This window comes from Balaenoptera borealis (genome assembly GCF_965194805.1).
Source record: "Balaenoptera borealis genome assembly, chromosome: 4".
Taxonomy (NCBI): Eukaryota; Metazoa; Chordata; class Mammalia; order Artiodactyla; family Balaenopteridae; genus Balaenoptera; species Balaenoptera borealis.
The window spans coordinates 61,747,402-61,764,571 of NC_138861.1; the positions used below are offsets into that span (position 1 = coordinate 61,747,402).

The 17,170-nt window shown below is 38.1% G+C and overlaps 1 protein-coding gene across 5 annotated transcripts in view; it reads left to right on the top strand.

Moving 5' to 3' along the window:
• The window catches only part of ADAMTS3 (ADAM metallopeptidase with thrombospondin type 1 motif 3), a 291,386-nt gene that overhangs the window by 264,143 nt on the left and 10,073 nt on the right, over window positions 1–17,170 (top strand). For all 5 annotated transcript variants that reach the window (XM_082390069.1, XM_082390073.1, XM_082390072.1 and 2 more), the window contains 4 exons: window positions 5,703–5,868; window positions 8,482–8,614; window positions 12,418–12,625; window positions 14,334–14,451. In XM_082390069.1, the coding sequence (XP_082246195.1) occupies window positions 5,703–5,868; window positions 8,482–8,614; window positions 12,418–12,625; window positions 14,334–14,451 (625 nt within the window). The remainder of the gene's footprint in view (window positions 1–5,702; window positions 5,869–8,481; window positions 8,615–12,417; window positions 12,626–14,333; window positions 14,452–17,170) is intronic.

Below are 17,170 nucleotides of genomic sequence, written 5' to 3' on the forward strand. Positions count from 1 at the left end.
TAATTCCATTTATCCTCCCCTCTTTATTCTTTGGGCAGTTTTGTCATATATTTTATTATATATATGTTATAAACCAAATAATACAGTATTATGATTTTTGATTTTAGTAATCAGTTATGTTTTTTTGTTTGTTTTGGGGGGTTTTTTAAATTATTTAATTATTTATTGATTTTTATTTTTGGCTGTGTTGGGTCTTCGTTTCTGTGTGAGGGCTTTCTCTAGTTGCAGCAAGCCACTCTTCATCATGGTGTGCGGGCCTCTCACTATCGCGGCCTCTCCTGTTGCAGAGCACAGGCTCCAGACGTGCAGGCTCAGTAGTTGTGGCTCACGGGCCCAGTTGCTCCGCGGCATGTGGGATCTTCCCAGACCAGGGCTCGAACCCATGTCCCCTGCATTGGCAGGCAGATTCTCAACCACTGCGCCACCAGGGAAGCCCCAGTAATCAGTTATGTTTTAAAGACAAGAAGAGAAAAAATAGATTTTTATATTTAGCCACATATTTACCATCTCTGATTTTCTTCGTTTTTCTCTGTAAATCTGATTTTCCATCTAGTATCATTTACCTTCAATATAAAGAACTTCCCTTAGCATTTCTCGTGGTGCGGGTATGCATGCTAGCAAATTATTCTCTCAGCTTTCAATTCTCTGAAAACATCTTTATTTCACCCTCATTCTTAAAGGATATCTTCACTAGATATAAAATTGGGGGTGGCTAGTTTTTGTTTTGTTTTTTTTTCTCTCTCAGCACTTTAAAGATGTTTTTCTGTTGTTGTAGGGAGTTCCAGGAATTTGGGGGCTGATCTAGGAAATAGATATGACCATGAGGTGGCAGTAGCACCCACACATATTGTTTGGGTGATGCCTTAGCAGGTTTGCTTATGGGGCCACCATCAGGAGGGAGACAAGGGCAAGGTAACTCGTGAGGGAAGGGGAACTCGAGAAGGGGTTTATGTGTCTAGGTAATGTCACTCAGCAGCACAGCAGGCAGACTCTGGGTCTGAGAACTCCAAAAGGTAGCAGCAGCAGCTTGGGGTCCTGATAGCCACAAAGTCTTATTTATAATTAGTGGATTTGGGGTGCAAAGCAAGCAGGCTCCAGTTGGCTAGAAATGTACTTTTTTGGGCCACATTTAAAACAACTGGATATGTGAAAATCTGAGTTTGGTGCCAGCTGGCTTTAGAGCTAATGGGTGGGTCTCAACTTGCTGTGAATAAATAAGCGACCTAGGGGTCGCCAATATACAGGAGCTGTCTTTGACTCATTTATGTAGCATTTGTCTTCTTGAAGCTGTTATTTATGATGAGAAGTCAACCTCATTTACGTTGCTGCTGTGCATTTAATGTGTCAGTTTTCTCTGGCTGCATTTTACAATTTTCTCCTTATCTTTTTGTTTTGTTTTGGTTTGTTTGTTTCATAGTTTGTCTGCTACATGCTTAGTTTGTGATGTTCTTTGTATGTATCTGGCTTGGGGTTCACCAAGCATCTTGGCTCTGTAGATTGATGTTTTTCACCAAATTGAGGTAAATTTTCCATTATGTCTTCAAGTTTATGTTTTTTCCCCATCTCTTTCTTTTCTATTCCTGGGACTCATTTACATGTGTGTTAAACCAGTTGAAATTGTTCCACAAGTGTCTTAGACTTTGTTCATCCTTTTGTAATCTTTGTCTTTCCTCTGTTCTTCAAATTGGATAATTTCTGTTGAACTGTGTTCAAGTTCACTGACTGTCTTATGAGGTCTCCAATCTGTCATTGAGCCCATCCAGTAAAGTTTACATGTCAGATGGTGTACTTTTGTTTTCTAGAATTTCCATTCGATGCTTTTTTCTTTTTTTATAATTTTCATTTCTCTGCTGAGATGTCCATGTATTTTCACTCATTATGTCCAACTTTTCCTCTAAGTCCTGAGGCTTCATACTGTCTGTTTCTATGGGCTGCTTTTCTTTTTTCTTGATTATGGTTCACATTTTCATACTTCTTACACTTTTTTATTGTACACTGAGCAGTATAGATGACAAGTTGTAGGGCATTTGGTTTATGTTGCCTTCCTTAAAAGCACTAGGTTTTATTCTGTCTGGTAGTTAATTTATTGTCCCTTCCCACCAATCCTTTGAGGCTTGGTTTATCCTTTCTTAGGGCTGGTCTATTTCAATTTTGTTCTTATTTTTATGGCATGGCTTTCTGGTGCCTTAACTGAATACCTGAAGTGTTAGGGAGGCCATAAGAACACCTAGAGCCCTCAGCCCTGCCTGTCCTCAGGTATCTCTGTCCTGCTCTCAGCCCTGCAGCAACCACTCATTCACAGACGGCATGGTGTCTTGGCCTGGGCGTGCACGGACCAGCCCTCAGTCTCAGACGCATGCAGCTTTCTGGACCCCCCTCCACGAAGCCCCCTTTTCTTTAGTGCCCTGCCCTGAAAGTTCCAAAACTCCACCCTCCTGCTCAGTTCAGTGAGACTGCTGTTTTGGCTTGGGCTCCTGCTGCCAGTACCAGGGTCCAGACCCGGCCCTGTCAGGAAGCCGGGACCTGCCTGGCATGTTACTGTTCTCACAGGGATCATTGTCCTTTGCCATGTTATTCATTGCAGAAAAAATTCCCTCAAATATTCTATCCAGTTTTATTGTTTTTAATATCAGGAAGGCAATTCTGTTACCTCCTCATGGACAAAAGCAGAAGCCATCAACTTAATCTGAATATTATTAGATTCTGTATACCAATATTTATTGGATTCCCTATAAAAATATTATACTAATCTAAAATCAAATCTTCCCACTCAGTTCCAAGTCTTTTTTTAAATTTGAAAATTATGTCTCATTGTTAAAGTGTCTGTTCAAATATTTTGCCCATTGTTAAAGTGGGTTGCTTTTTTCTTTTTAAGTTTTCAGAGTTCTTTATATACACTCAATATATGTCTTCTGTGAAATGTGGCTTTCAAATATTTTCTTCTAGTCTGTAGTTTCTTTTCCTTCTCTTAGTAGTGTCTTTCACGAAGAAAATATTTTAACTTTATTGAAGTCCAATTTATCAATTTTTCCTTTTACGGATCCAGACTTTCTTATTATATAAGATTTTTGTTTTTTGCCTAATCCAAGGTCAAAATATTTTCTTTTTTTGGTAAGTTTTATAGTTTTACATTTTGCATTTTAATCATTTAAATTTATGAACCATTTAAGCTAATTTTTATATACATTTTGTCTAGGTTAGGTTCTTAGTTTTGCATGTGGATGTCCATATTATCTATTGCTGCATAACAGATTACCCCAAACTTGGTAGCTGAACACAAGCAGCATTATTATCTCATAGTTCCTCTGGGTCAGGTATCTGGTAGTAGCTTACCTGGCTAGTTCTGGCTCAGGGTATCTCACGAGGATGCGCTCAGCTGTGGCAGCAGTCGCCTCAAGCCTCCAATGCGGAGAATCTTTTCAGTTCCCGGCTCAGTCACATGGTAGTTGAAAGGCCTTGGAAGATTTCTCCCAAGCTTCTTCACATGGTGGTTGGCAGGCCTCTGTTCCTTACTACATGAGCCCACTGGCTGCTTAAGTGTCCTTATCACATGACAGCTGGCTTCCAACAGTGAGTGATTCAAGTGACTGAGAAAGTGAGAGAGTGCAACCAAGACAGAAGTCAGTCTTAACCGTAATCTTAGAAGTGACATCCTTTCATGTCTGCTGCTATTTACTAGAAGCAAGTCACTGAGTCCAGCCCCCCACTGAAGGGGAGGAGAATTAAGCTCCATTTACTGAGAAGGAAAGTGTCAAAAGACTTGTGGACACATCTTTCAAGCCGCCACAATGTCCAGCACCATTTGTTGAAAAAACTGTCCTTTCTCCATTAAATTGCCTTTTCATCTATGTCAGAAATTAATTGTCCAGATTTAAGTGGGCTTATTTCTGGACTCTCATTCTCTTCCTTAGGTTAGATAATTTTATAGGAAAATATACATTAATCAGACTCTTATTTAGATTATTTTAAGTTTGAATGATTGGCGATCAGAAGCTCTGTTTTACTCGTATGTAATTACAGAGCGTTCTTTTCCAGGAGCACAGGTGTCTGGCCTCAGAGCCCTGCCTTAAGTCTTTGCCAGTGATATTAGTGTGACCCCAAGGAGCCATGTGGGCTGGCGATATAAGAAGGAGATGCGTAGCTAGGACAGGGGTTATGGACAAGCAGTGCTCTGTCATCATGGCCTTTCTTTTCCTCTCTGAAAGACTGGAACCCCAGGTTCGGAGCCCCAGAGCATGGCAGCTAGGCCGTCTGGGGTTGAAAGCTTAGACATCTGGCCACATATAAGGGCCAATATAGGGATTGATGCTCAATTTTTAATACTGTTTTAAAAACAAAGACTAAGGGGGAAAAAAGAGAACCCAGATAACCAAATCCTTCATCCTAGTGGGTTTAGTATCAAATAAAAGCTGTTTCTAAAAGTTTAGTTTAAAATACTAATGAACTACACGTTTCTCCTTTTATGTAATGGATATAATCCTATAAAAGCTACATGAAAGTCAGTAAAAACTATTTTTTTAAAAAAGAGTGCTTTGCTAATGAACTAAAAGTCAAATAAAAAACTGAGAATATGTTTGCAAAGTTTCTTATAGGATTAAGAAAAAGGATTAATAAAAAGGATTAATATTCCTATTGCATAGATTATTTAGGAAAAAAAGGTATGTATAGCAATAAAAAAAAGAGGACCTAACATGAACATGCAACACATAGTGGACAAAATGCAAGTGACCAATAAACTTAGGAAAATTAAACTTTACTATTTATCAAAGAAATAGCAATTAAAACAACAATCTTTTGCCCATTCGGTTAACAAAGAGGAAAATGATATAATATGCAGTGCTGAATGGGGGCATTGTCATATACTTTCATTATGAAAGTGATAATTGTTCTAACTATTCTGAAGCGCCATTCACTAGTCTATTATGAGAGCTATAAAAAAGTGTTTGTACCCTTTAGCACACTAAAGAGAATCAGAAATCATCACAGAACTGGGGATAAATTTTAATCAAAATATAAATATTCATTTATATGATTAAATAACGTACACTAGGATTAAACACTATGCTGACATTTAAAAGTATGTCTTCAAAGAATATTTACTGTCTTGGGAAATGTGTGTGACACATTAAGTGAAATAAGCAGGACCAGAAAAGTATGTATGTGTACACACACACACACACACACACACACACACACACATAATATGCAAATATCTTGAGGCAATATCCCAAAATAATAAAAGTGACTTTAGTTTTCTCTGGTTTACTGGATTATGGATGATTTTTATTCTCTTTATATTTTTCCATGATATCTATATTTTCTGGATGGAACATTATTATCTTTATTATCATAACAAAACAGTCTTTTAAACAATAATTTTTAAGTACACTCAGGAGATATATAACTTGAGGAAATTTGTGGTGAATTTTATTGTAAGGTTATTATTTTTATAATACAAATTTTTTTCTTACTCTTCGGTGGATTTTTTTTTACTTTTTAATGTCAAGATATTTTATATATTTGCTTTTTTTTTTTCTTAAACAGGGCATACCTGTACTTTAGTGATAGAAAAACATTCTATTTTTAGAAGCTACTTGAAAGTCTTCCAATTTTAATAAGATACACATTCTGAAATATTTGTCATTTTTTCATTCAAATTTAAAACTCAGGTGATTTACATATCTATTTCATGTGTATGTTAGATTATACCTCAAGAGAATGATACGCGCTCTAGCCTGACATATAAGTACATCATCCATGAGGACTCTGCACCTACAATCAACAACAACAATGTCATCCAGGAAGAATTAGATACTTTTGAGTGGGCATTGAAGAGCTGGTCTCAGTGTTCCAAACCCTGTGGTGGAGGTAACAATTGAACACATTTATTATATTAAAATGTAATTCATATAAAAGCCAATCTTCTTCCTTCTGCCTTAAGGATTGTCTCTAATTGAGGCCACAATCTGAGAAACACCAACTATAACCAAAACTGAATAATACAAAGCATTTTGACTGAAATCTCAGGATCTACAAAGGATAGGAATCCATTCATAACAGTGGTAGACCTTCCTAAAATCCCCTGGCCTTTCCTCCTTGTCTCATATCCATGTAGTGGTACCCTTAGTCACTTTACTCTTTCCAGACTCTCCTAAATTCAGTGTCCTCTGGTTCTTGCCTTTCTTCTTTTCCACTTTTACTTTCCATACCTATGCATTTCTTTTCAGTGTTAATAATGAAAGAGCTCTTAGTTGCACTATGTACCAGATACCATTTTACGTATTAATGATGAATGCTCACAATGGCTCTATGAGGTCAGTACTATTATTACCTCTATCGTACTGATAGGGAAACTGAAGCACAGGGGAGATCAGTAATTTGCCCGGGGCCATGAGATACAAACCCAGGGAGGTAGTCTGGCTTCTTCATACATGTTCGTACTGCATTCTGCTGCCTCTCTGCTCTCTCTAGAGTAGATCCATTAAGCTGTTCTCAGAGTTTCTCAATCTCTGCCATCATCCATTCCTCTAGTTCAGAACAACAAATGCTCCAGAATGGAACTGGCCTAGACAGAATTCTCTCACAATGATACTGAATAATTGAGAACAAGAAATTATTTTGTTGTTTGTATAGGGAATGCCTGGGTAAATATTTCATAATTTTAAACTCAAGGATGTATTTTTAAAGTTTTTTTTTTTCTCCAGAGGGGGCATAAAATGTTTTTAGATAATTATTTTAAATGACACTTTATTCATCACAAGATGCTTATTTAATTTGGATCCTCCCTTCTATTGTATTGTCAACATCTACTTGGTCACAAGACTTATCAGATACACTTTTTTGATATCTACCAGATCTATTCCTCCCTCACCAGGTTTCCTTCACAACTTTGGAAGGGAAGATTATTGCAAAGGTCTCTTAACTAGCCAACTAAATTTGATTTTCTTCTCTTCATTTATTTCCAGGGTAATTTTTCTTGAATGGATGAATGAATGAATGAATGAATGAATTTGAGTAGAATTATATTATTTCCCTGATTCAGATCCTTCAGTCTCCTAACGTGTTACCCTAAAGACACAACATAATTCTTTTTTTTATGGAGGTATAGTTGTTTTACAATGTTGTGTTAGTTTCTACTGTACAGCGAAGTGAAGTAGAGTTCCCTGTGCTATTCAGCAGGTTCTCATTAGTTATCTATTTTATACATGTTAGTGTATACATGTTAGTCCCAATCTCCCAATTCATCCACCCCCTCTTTCCCCCCTTGGTGTCCATATGTTTGTTCTCTACGTCTGTGTCTCTCTTTCTGCCTTGCAAACCGGTTCATCTGTACCGTTTTCTAGATTCCACATATATGCGTTAATATATGATATTTGACACAACATAATTCATGTAATATTCTTGCCCAAAGTGAAAACCTGAATGAATCTAATCATTAGTTGACAAATAAACCCAAATTGTGGGACATTTTACAAAACAGCTGGCTTATACATTTCAAAAATACTAAAAGACAAAAAGAGGCTCAGAAACTATTCCAAACTAATTCTGTGGAAACTAAATGCAGTGCATGATCATTGACTGGAAAAACATTGCTATAAAGAACATTCTAGGGACAAATGATAAATTTTGAATATCGTCTTTATACTAAATAATAGTATTATATTTGTGTTAAATATTCTGATTTTAAGATTATATTGTAGTTATATAAGAGAATGTGCTTGTTATGAGCTGAGGTATTTAGAAGTGAAGAATCAGGATGTCAGCAACTTACTCTCAAATGGTTCAGCAACATTTTATATATAAGTGTATATATAGTATGTGTATTATATATTATAATTAATATATATATAAATATATATCAAATATGGTGACACGGTAACACAAGGTTAATCTAGATGCAAGGCATGTAACATGTTCATTGTGCTTTCCTTACACCTTTTTTGTAGATTTGAAATTTTTCAAAATTAAAAAATATATACACATATATTTTTTTAAATGTCTAAGTCAGTGCTTGTGGAGACCTTCAATAACTCCCTGGATAAAGTCCAAACATTTGTCTGGCATTCAAGGCTTTTAAGAACAGATCCTTTCCCATCTCCCACCCCCTTCACATATGGTACTTCAGCCGTTCAAAGAGACCTACAATTTTCTATATGTCTTTCCTGTAGAAGCCTATGTCACTGGGTATTGTCGCCATAGTTTTCATATCTGACTCTCACAGGAGACTATTTATCAGGGTCTAGTTTATTAACAAGCATGCAGTTGCTATTTAATACTTTGTAATATTTATTAAAGATAAAGGATTTTTGTTTATTTAATTTTTATTGAACTATTTAATTTGCTTCTGAAACTTCAGCACCTAGAACAGTGCCTGACTTATGACTCAATAAATATTTGATGAATGAATGAATGAGTGAATGATCAAATGTATGATGGAATGAATAAGTGATTAAATCCAAAGAAATATATTTCCCTTACCAGGTTTCCAGTACACTAAATATGGATGCCGTAGGAAAAGTGATAATAAAATGGTTCACCGTAGCTTCTGTGAGGCCAACAAAAAGCCAAAACCTATTAGAAGAATGTGCAATATTCAAGAGTGTACACATCCACTGTAAGTGTTTATTTTAACTATCATATACTGAGGACAAAATAAAAAGGATTTAAATGTCTTTAGCTCTTTTTAGTTTTAACTTAATTTTTAGTCAAAGCTAATACATATACCTGGTTACAATGATCAGATCATTTCACAGGAATTGTATAAAGCTGTAGTCCTGTGGGTTTTTTTCCCATATCTCTGCTTCTCAAAAATAACTGCTTTTATTTATTCTTCTCTTTTTTATTGAAGTTTAGTTGACTTACAATATTGTGTTAGTTTCAGGTGTACAGCAAAGTGATTCAGTTATGTATTTTTTTTCAGATTATCTTACGTTATAGGTTATTACAAGATATTGAATATATCCATAGTTCCCTGTGCTATACAGTAAATCTTTGTTGCTTTTCTATTTTATGTATAGTAGTTTGTATCTGTTAATCCCATACTCTTAATTTATCCCTCCTCCCCTCCCTTTCCCCTTTGATAACCATAAGTTTGAGTTTGTTTTCTATGTCTGTGAGTCTCTTTCTGTTTTATATATAGATTCATTTGTGTGTGTGTGTGTGTGTGTGTGTATCAATACTGATATTGATATTCAGAGTTCATATTATTCTCACAACATGTGTCTCTCTTGACAGTTGAGTCACTTAGCATGCTCTGCTTATGTTTCTTTTCTTATTAAACTTTGTTTCTCCTAGAGTTAGTGAATGTCTTGATTTTTGTCTCATTTTCTACTACTTTTCACGAAGTCATCCCCAAACTCTTCTCCTCTAAATGCTACACACTCAAGTATCCTGTCCTTGAGTCTTCTTAGAGACATGTCCCAGAGAGTTCTCTGTGTTCTAGCTCCTGCCTGAGCTCCTACACAGCTTCTGTCCTGGGGCTTCTTTTTACCATCCTCCAAGGGATTCCTACTGCATGTCTCTTGTATTGGATCTCCTGTTTTCTGCATTCTTTTTCTTATCTTTTAGAGTATTCATTCATTCTGGTAGGTCATATCTTTCAGTCGTTTCATGAAAAAACTATATACAAAGGAAAAATTTTATATAAGAATTAAGCTTCTATACACGGAAGAAAAGTATATAAAAGGTTAAAAGTATAAGGGTATATAAGAAGTCTTTCTTCTACTCTTACTCTTGATCATCTGAACACACACGTATGTATGCCATTCCAACCTATAATATATTTTTCTCAGAATTTATAAACTTGCTCATTATTTTCTAGACTCCAGTAATGCTCTTGAAAAGTCATTTGCTATTCTAATTCTCAATTATTTCTATGTGACCTCTTTTTTTTTTCTGTCTTTCAAAGTTTGTAGGATCATTTTGTTCCTAGTGTCTTGAAATTTCATAGTGATAAACTGCCTTTGTGCTCATTTTTTCTCATCTCTTGTGCTGTATACTTGTAGACTTTTTAAAACACAAAACTAATATCTTTTACCTCTGGGAAATTTTCTTGTATTTTTTCTTTGAAACGTTTCCCCTATGATTTTCAGTATTCTTTCTGGGAAATTTGTAGTTAGGGTTTCTAGACAGATCTAATTCTTTTCTTTTCTTTTCTCTCCTGGTATTTACTGTTCTTCCTGCTGAATTTTTCCATTTTTGCTATTATGTCATTAACATCCAAGAGAGTTTTAACATCCAAGCGCTGTTTTGTTTATCAAATGTTCTGTTTTCCAGACATTTGATTCTTATTTCAAAGATGTAATATATTCGTTTACCTTTTTTAGGCTCTTAAAGATGATTTGCTTTTTTGTGCATTACTTCTTCTATTTCTTTTTGCCCTTCGTTCAGCATTTGTGTTAGAGACTTTCTATGTCTGGTGAACATTGGCTGTTCACATGTGTATAGACTGCAGCATTAAACTGCTGTATGATACATAGGAATGTTATGGAGACAGGAGATCCTGAGAGTTCCCGTCACAAGGAGAATTCTTTTTTCTTTTCTTTCTTTGCATCTATATGAGATGATGGATGTAACTAAACCTGTTGTGGTAGTCACCTCACAATATATGTAAATCAAACCATCATGCTGAACACTTTATGAGTGTATGCCATTTTATGTATTTTTTAATTGTCATTCTGGGAATTTCAGGAGGGAATAAAGGTAACAAAAAGTATCTATGACTATGAAGTATATACTTCTCATGTTAACACCTGTCTTTAAATGAGAGTCACAGTGGAAGCCTTCAAAATTGAGTAAAATTTCTTAGTTGCCACAACTCATTCTACTGCCAGTTGAAAACCTATGGCAGTCTTAAACTCTGAATAGCAAAGACTGCCAAGGTTTTAACCTGTTTATATTTTGGTGCTCCATACATACGAAAAGAAAAAAAATTGCACAGGGAAAGTAAATTTGGAAAGGATAAATAGTATGACTCCATTACATACTAACAGTTTGATTACCTAGTTGGAATCAATGGTGACAACCCTTTGGGACATATGCAATGACGAACTGTCTGTCATATTGTATCCATAGCTAATTTGGAGAGGGCTGGGGCACTGACATTGAATTTGGACATAGAATTTGGGAATGTCCCATAGGAAATCTTTTTGAAAATAAATTCCTTGGAAATACTTCTATCAGGTACATTCATGGAAGCAGTTTCTGCTCAGGCCCAGATGCATACAACCTTTACCTTTTCATCAGGTCCAATAAGGGCCTATATGAAGAACTGAATTTTCCAAACAAGATGGATATGTCAGGTAGCCTTCACAGCAACAATCATAGAGATGGAACTGTGATCTCATTTAGAATATTCAAACATGAGTAAACTCATGAGGTAATGAAAAAGCAGCAGCAACCAAATCACCTTGTCATAGCAGGCATCAGATGGAGCCTTTTAAAATTTCCTTTCAGATATTTAACACCGTGAGGCAATATGGCTGAGAATGAGTTGGTTTTATTTATTTTAATGAGTTGGTTTTTATAATTTCATAATTATTTATTATAATGAGTTGGTTTCTATTTTATTTTATTTTTATTGAAGCATAGTTGATTTACAATGTTGTGTTAGTTTCAGATAGACAGCAAAATGATTCAGTTATACATATGTATATATATGTATATGTTCTTTTTCAGATTCTTTTCCCTTATAGGTTATTACAAAATATTGAGTAGAGGTCCCTGTGCTATATAGTGGGTTCTTGCTGATTATCTCTTTTATATATAGCAGTTTGTGTCTGCTAATCCCAAACTCTTAACTTATCACTCCTCCACCCCCTTTCCCCTTTGGTAACCATAAGTTTGTTTTCTATGTCTGTGAATCTATTTCTGTTTTGTAAATAAGTTCATTTTTAGCATAGTTTCAGATTCCACATATAAGTGATATCATGATACTTGTCTTTCTCTGACTTCCTTCACTTAGTATGATAATCTCTAGGTCCATTCGTGCTGCTGTAAATGGCATTATTTCGTTTTTTATGGCTGAGTAATATTCCATTGGATATATGTGCCACATCTTCTTTATGAGTTGGTGCTATTTTGGGAAACTACCATCTTGCCTGAATCTAAGGGGACAACTTTAAGATGAGTTTCAGAAACCCTCTGTGGATGATCCTTTTGGAAAAGAGAAGCTTGTTTCAGAGTCACTGGGAGGCAGGATACTAGGGCATAACAAATAGATGTGCCCCGCCTAGGACTGTTAGAAAGTTTTAAGACTTTTTGTTTGATGCGCTCCTCTTTCTGAACCTGCCCCGCGGCGGGGTTGGGGGGGGGGGGCAGGCACGTCATTCAGAGGACAGAAAGAGCTAGGCTTGCGGTGCAGGGAGGGGCACACCACGCAACCGGGTCGCCAAGTTCAGTGTTAACCCCCATCCTCAGCTGGGCGGCAGAAGAATGGGAGCACTGCACCAAAACCTGCGGCAGTTCCGGCTATCAGCTCCGCGCCGTGCGCTGCCTCCAGCCGTCCCACGATGGCACCAACCGCTCGGTGCACAGCAAGTACTGCGTGGGTGGCCGTCCGGAGAGCCGCCGGCCTTGTAACAGAGTGCCCTGCCCGGCCCAGTGGAAAACGGGGCCCTGGAACGAGGTGGGTGTGCGAATTCTGTGTGCGTTGGCTGGGGGGCGGGGGGGGGGGGAGGGGTAAGCACGTGAGTTGTATTTTAATTTGGCTTCCGTATCAGGTAGGCTTTGTGTGAATTGAGAAACTGTCACGTATTTGGGAAGCATTACGCATCTGTCGGTATTAAGAAAAACTCACAGGTTAAAACAGTGTTTGCATGAAAGATGAGTTGATGGGGGCAAACCACGTTTGGATGTCTTGTGACACAGAGGCCTCTGAAAGGTGACTGATCTTCTGTCCCGTATTTTTTCAGGACTGCACCTTTCCTCCTGGATGCATTCCAAATCCCTGACCTTGAATGCAGGGCCCTGCCCCATTTGACACCACACGAATGCTTCTTTTTTTTCTTCTTGTTGAAGTATAGTTGATGTAACGTTACCTTAGAGTCAGGTGTACAACTTAATGATTGGATATTTGTATACATTGCAAAATGATAACCACAATAAATCCCATGATAACTCTTCTTAGTTCGTCTTCCTTCATTCTAACTCTTTGTCTCAGTCTGAGTAAAACTGTTGACTGTTTCAAAGACCACGCTGGTCTGAGCCTCCTCCCTTTTGGCTGGCTTGCCCTTCCCCCTCCTCCTATGTGACCATCTCCCCCTCATCCACCAAGGCTCAGCTCCATGGTCCAAAATACCACCTTCCAGGGGTGCCCTTGCCGGCAGTCCTTCCCCTGCACTCCAAAGGCAAAGAGGCCTGTCAGTGGCTTGCTGATCACAGCAGTGTATCGGAACTCCTGTCTTTGAGCCTGTGCTCACCATTAGTCCATGCATTTCTCAAAAAAACAGGTGCTTTGCTTCCCCAGCGCCCAGTCGGTGCCTGTCCAAATGACGTCTGCTTGGTGACTGGCTGAATCAGTGTCTCAGTGCCCGTATTATCCACAGTTCTTTGATATATCTAAAAACTCCAAATGAAGAATCACGGGGTGATAGTAGAGTGGATCGGAGGAAAGGGCAGCAAAAAGTAGACAGAGGTCAAAGGAGAAAGTGGAGAGCAGGCCCAGGAGGGAAGGAACAGGCAAATGAAAGTGACCTGCCCAGGACCTTAAGGATAACTCATGTCTCGTTCTCCTCAGAGTCCTGGAACAAGCATCCCTCCTCTACAGCTCCTACCTAGAGCAATAGCGCGGCTGCTTCTGGGCTTAGTTTCAGAGCAGTTAGCCCATTCCTTAAAGAAATGAATTTGTGGGAATAGAGTAATAGTAGTTCCAAAGAGGTTTAATTAACCAACATAGCATGACAGTAAATTCACCATTTGTAAGGAAGGTGAGAGAATGGGAAGCTCGATCCGTGATCGGCTCTCTGAAAACGGGCTCCACTACTGCTTTTAGGAACTACAGAAGGTGTTACATTATAACAATGACTTGTTTGGCATCAAATGCTTACTACATGCCAAGCATAACTGTTTTATATACATTGTCTCCTTTGCCTTCATTTAGTCCTACAGCAATTCTGTGAAGCTTTCAGAGAAAGAACAATGCTCCTAAGGTATAAAGCTAGGATTCTCTTGTCTCCCAAGTCACTGTAACACTGGGCCGTAGAGAAAGAACTCCAGAGCTGTGTATGCGTGTGTGCTCGTGTGTGCATGTGTGTGTCTGAGTGTGCACATGGGGAAAGGAAGAAAGACAGTCCTGGTGGAATAAACGTCTATAATCACAGCCTTTGTTTCTGTAGTGTTCAGTAACCTGCGGCGAAGGGACAGAGGTGAGGCAGGTCCTCTGCAGGGCGGGTGACCACTGCGACGGTGAAAAGCCTGAGTCTGTCCGAGCCTGTCAGCTGCCTCCCTGTAATGGTAGGTGTGACACTGATTGATTTCACTGTTCTGATCATGGTTTTTGAGACTCAAAAAGCAGAACTTCCTTTCTGGGCAAGCTCTGGAATTTCCATTTGCTTACTGAAAAATGACTAAAGGAAAACACCCTTGAAATATTAGCTTAATAGAGTTCTTTAAGATGGATGTCTGCGGCAATGTCCCCTCCAGTTCGTTATCATAACCGCTGCGGCCTCTGTGGTTCCCAGTAGGCAGTAATGCTGGGGTGAGGGCCGTGTCGTGTATATGTAGCTTCTGTCAATTTGTGTTTCTAGAAGGAGCTACTTGTTTTCTCTCTTTGATTTTCTTTATAACTTCACATCATTGTCAAAGGCATAATAATGCAGAAGGTTTGGCAATACTTTACTAAAATCATTCAATTTAGGCATGTGGATGATAAATGTCTTTCACAAAGCCACTTCCAATACCTGCCCATCCATTTCCATAGGCTTGAACAGCGTGCTTTCAGAATAGATACCTTGTGCATATGCTAAAGTTTGCCTAACTTACTCTTGCCATATTGCAAAAGCAGTCTCTTTTCTTTAAAGTACAGATCTTCCTCAATTTACAATGGAGTTACATCCTGATAAACTCATCCTAAGTTGAAAATACTGTCAGTCGAAAATGCATTTAAAACACCTAACCTACTGAACACCATAGCCTAGCGTTAAACATGCTCCAAACGCTTACGTTTGCCTACAGTTGGGCAAAATCATCTAACACAAAGCCTATTTGGTAATAAAGTGTTGAATACCTCATATAATTTATTGAATACTATACTGAAGGTAAAAGACAGAATGGTTGTCTGGGTACAGAATGGTGATAAGTGTGTCCGTCATTTGCCCTCGTGATCGCCTGGCTCACCGGGAGCTGCAGCTGCTGCCCTGCCCAGCATCACAAAAGAGTATCATTCCATGTATCACTAGCTCAGAAAAGATCCAGATTCAAAGTACGGTTTCTACTGAATGCATATGGCTTTCACACCATCATAAAGTCCAAAAATCGTAAGTAGAACCGTCATAAGTCAGGGGACATCTGTATAATTTCAATTTGCTATTGTAAAACAAATAGCATATATTGGATGGTTTCAGTTTCTATCACTGTCTCCTTCTTCCTCCTTTTCTGTCTCTCTCTGCATCTGTCTGTGTCCTTTGTGTCTCATTTTGTATCTCCACTTTTCTCTCCTCTCTTTTCCTCTGTGGGTTTCGCACTCTGTCTCTGACTTGCTGTCACTTGCTGTCTGTATGTTGCTCACTTTCTGTGTATATCACTCATGCTTTTTCCACCTCACTCTTTCTTCTCATTCTCTCTCTCTCTCTCTCTCTCCCTCCTAGTCTCCCTACCTCTACCTCTTTTCTCTCTTTCTCCTGCTCTCTCCCTTTCCTCTTCTCTCTCTCCTCATCTCTTCCTGACTCTCTCCTTCTTCTCTGTTTCCCTCTTTTTCTAACACTCCTCCTTCCCCCTTTTCTGGCACATGTGTCTGTCAGTGTCTCCCTTTCTCCTCCACTTTTCTCTGTCCTTCCTCACCCTCCCTGCCCACCTCCCTGTCTCTGCCACTCTGCGTCTGTCTCTCCATCTCCCCGTGTCTCTTGCCTTCCCTGCCTTCTCTCTTTCCCAGCCCCCGTGTCCCGTCCCCTCTGGTTCTCTGTGCCTGTCTCTCTCTCCCTCTCTCTCTTCCTGTCCTCCCACTGCCTGTCTACTCTTCCAAAGAAACCTTATAAAATATTTCTTTGTACATTTTCCTTTGAAATGTGGGGTGGCATGAACAAGTATGACCATGAGGGGGAGACAAAGGACTTACATATTTAATCATTTTTCTCTGGAAAGTATATTTGAAACTTCAAAACACAAGTCAAAGCCAAAAGAACAAATTTACCTACTTAGAAGCTATAACATTTCCCGTCACCATAGTATTTTACTCTTACATAGACATTACTGTCAGGAGGTTAAACACTTTTCGAGTAAGCTTTATTGATCTTAATAACTGGTAGAGGTATATATTTCTGCAAATATGCCCAACTGTCAGCAAGAATTTGCTTGATACTTTTCCTTAAGCCAAAAGAAAATGTTATAGGCATAGAAAGCTATAGGCATAGAAAAAATAATTCAGATAGGAAAAGGGATTGATACTTGAGGTGAAACCCATTAATGTGATTCTCAGGCATTTACAACCTAATTAGATGATTATCTTAGCTAATATGAAATATTCAAACACATCATACTGTATCATAGATGTGTAAATGTCAGGGAAATACAAGTCATTCCACAACTTGGGAAGTGGGCATGGAATTATAACGCTAACAAAGGTGGTAAGTTTAGCCTGTTTTGGCCCTGACAACTGACCCTCTTTTTTTCCCCTCGAACTTTAGAAAAGGGATTTAATTTCTTTGGCAAGTTATATAGCAGGTTTCTTACCTAGCAATGTAGAATCACCCAATATTACATTGTAATTTTAAGTGATTATATTACATAAATGCCACAATTTACAATTCTTTGCATTTATTAATTGGATATGGGATTAGTATTCTGTGTTAGACTGTGTGCATAGGCTCTGCATAGGATATGCTCTGGAATGGCTGAAAAGAAGTACAAACTAACATTTTAATGAGCTCAATGTTTGGATTTTTTGAAATCTAATTCTTATAACCTATGATCAATAAAATTAAAAAATAATAGAAATAGTCTGTACACACACACCTAC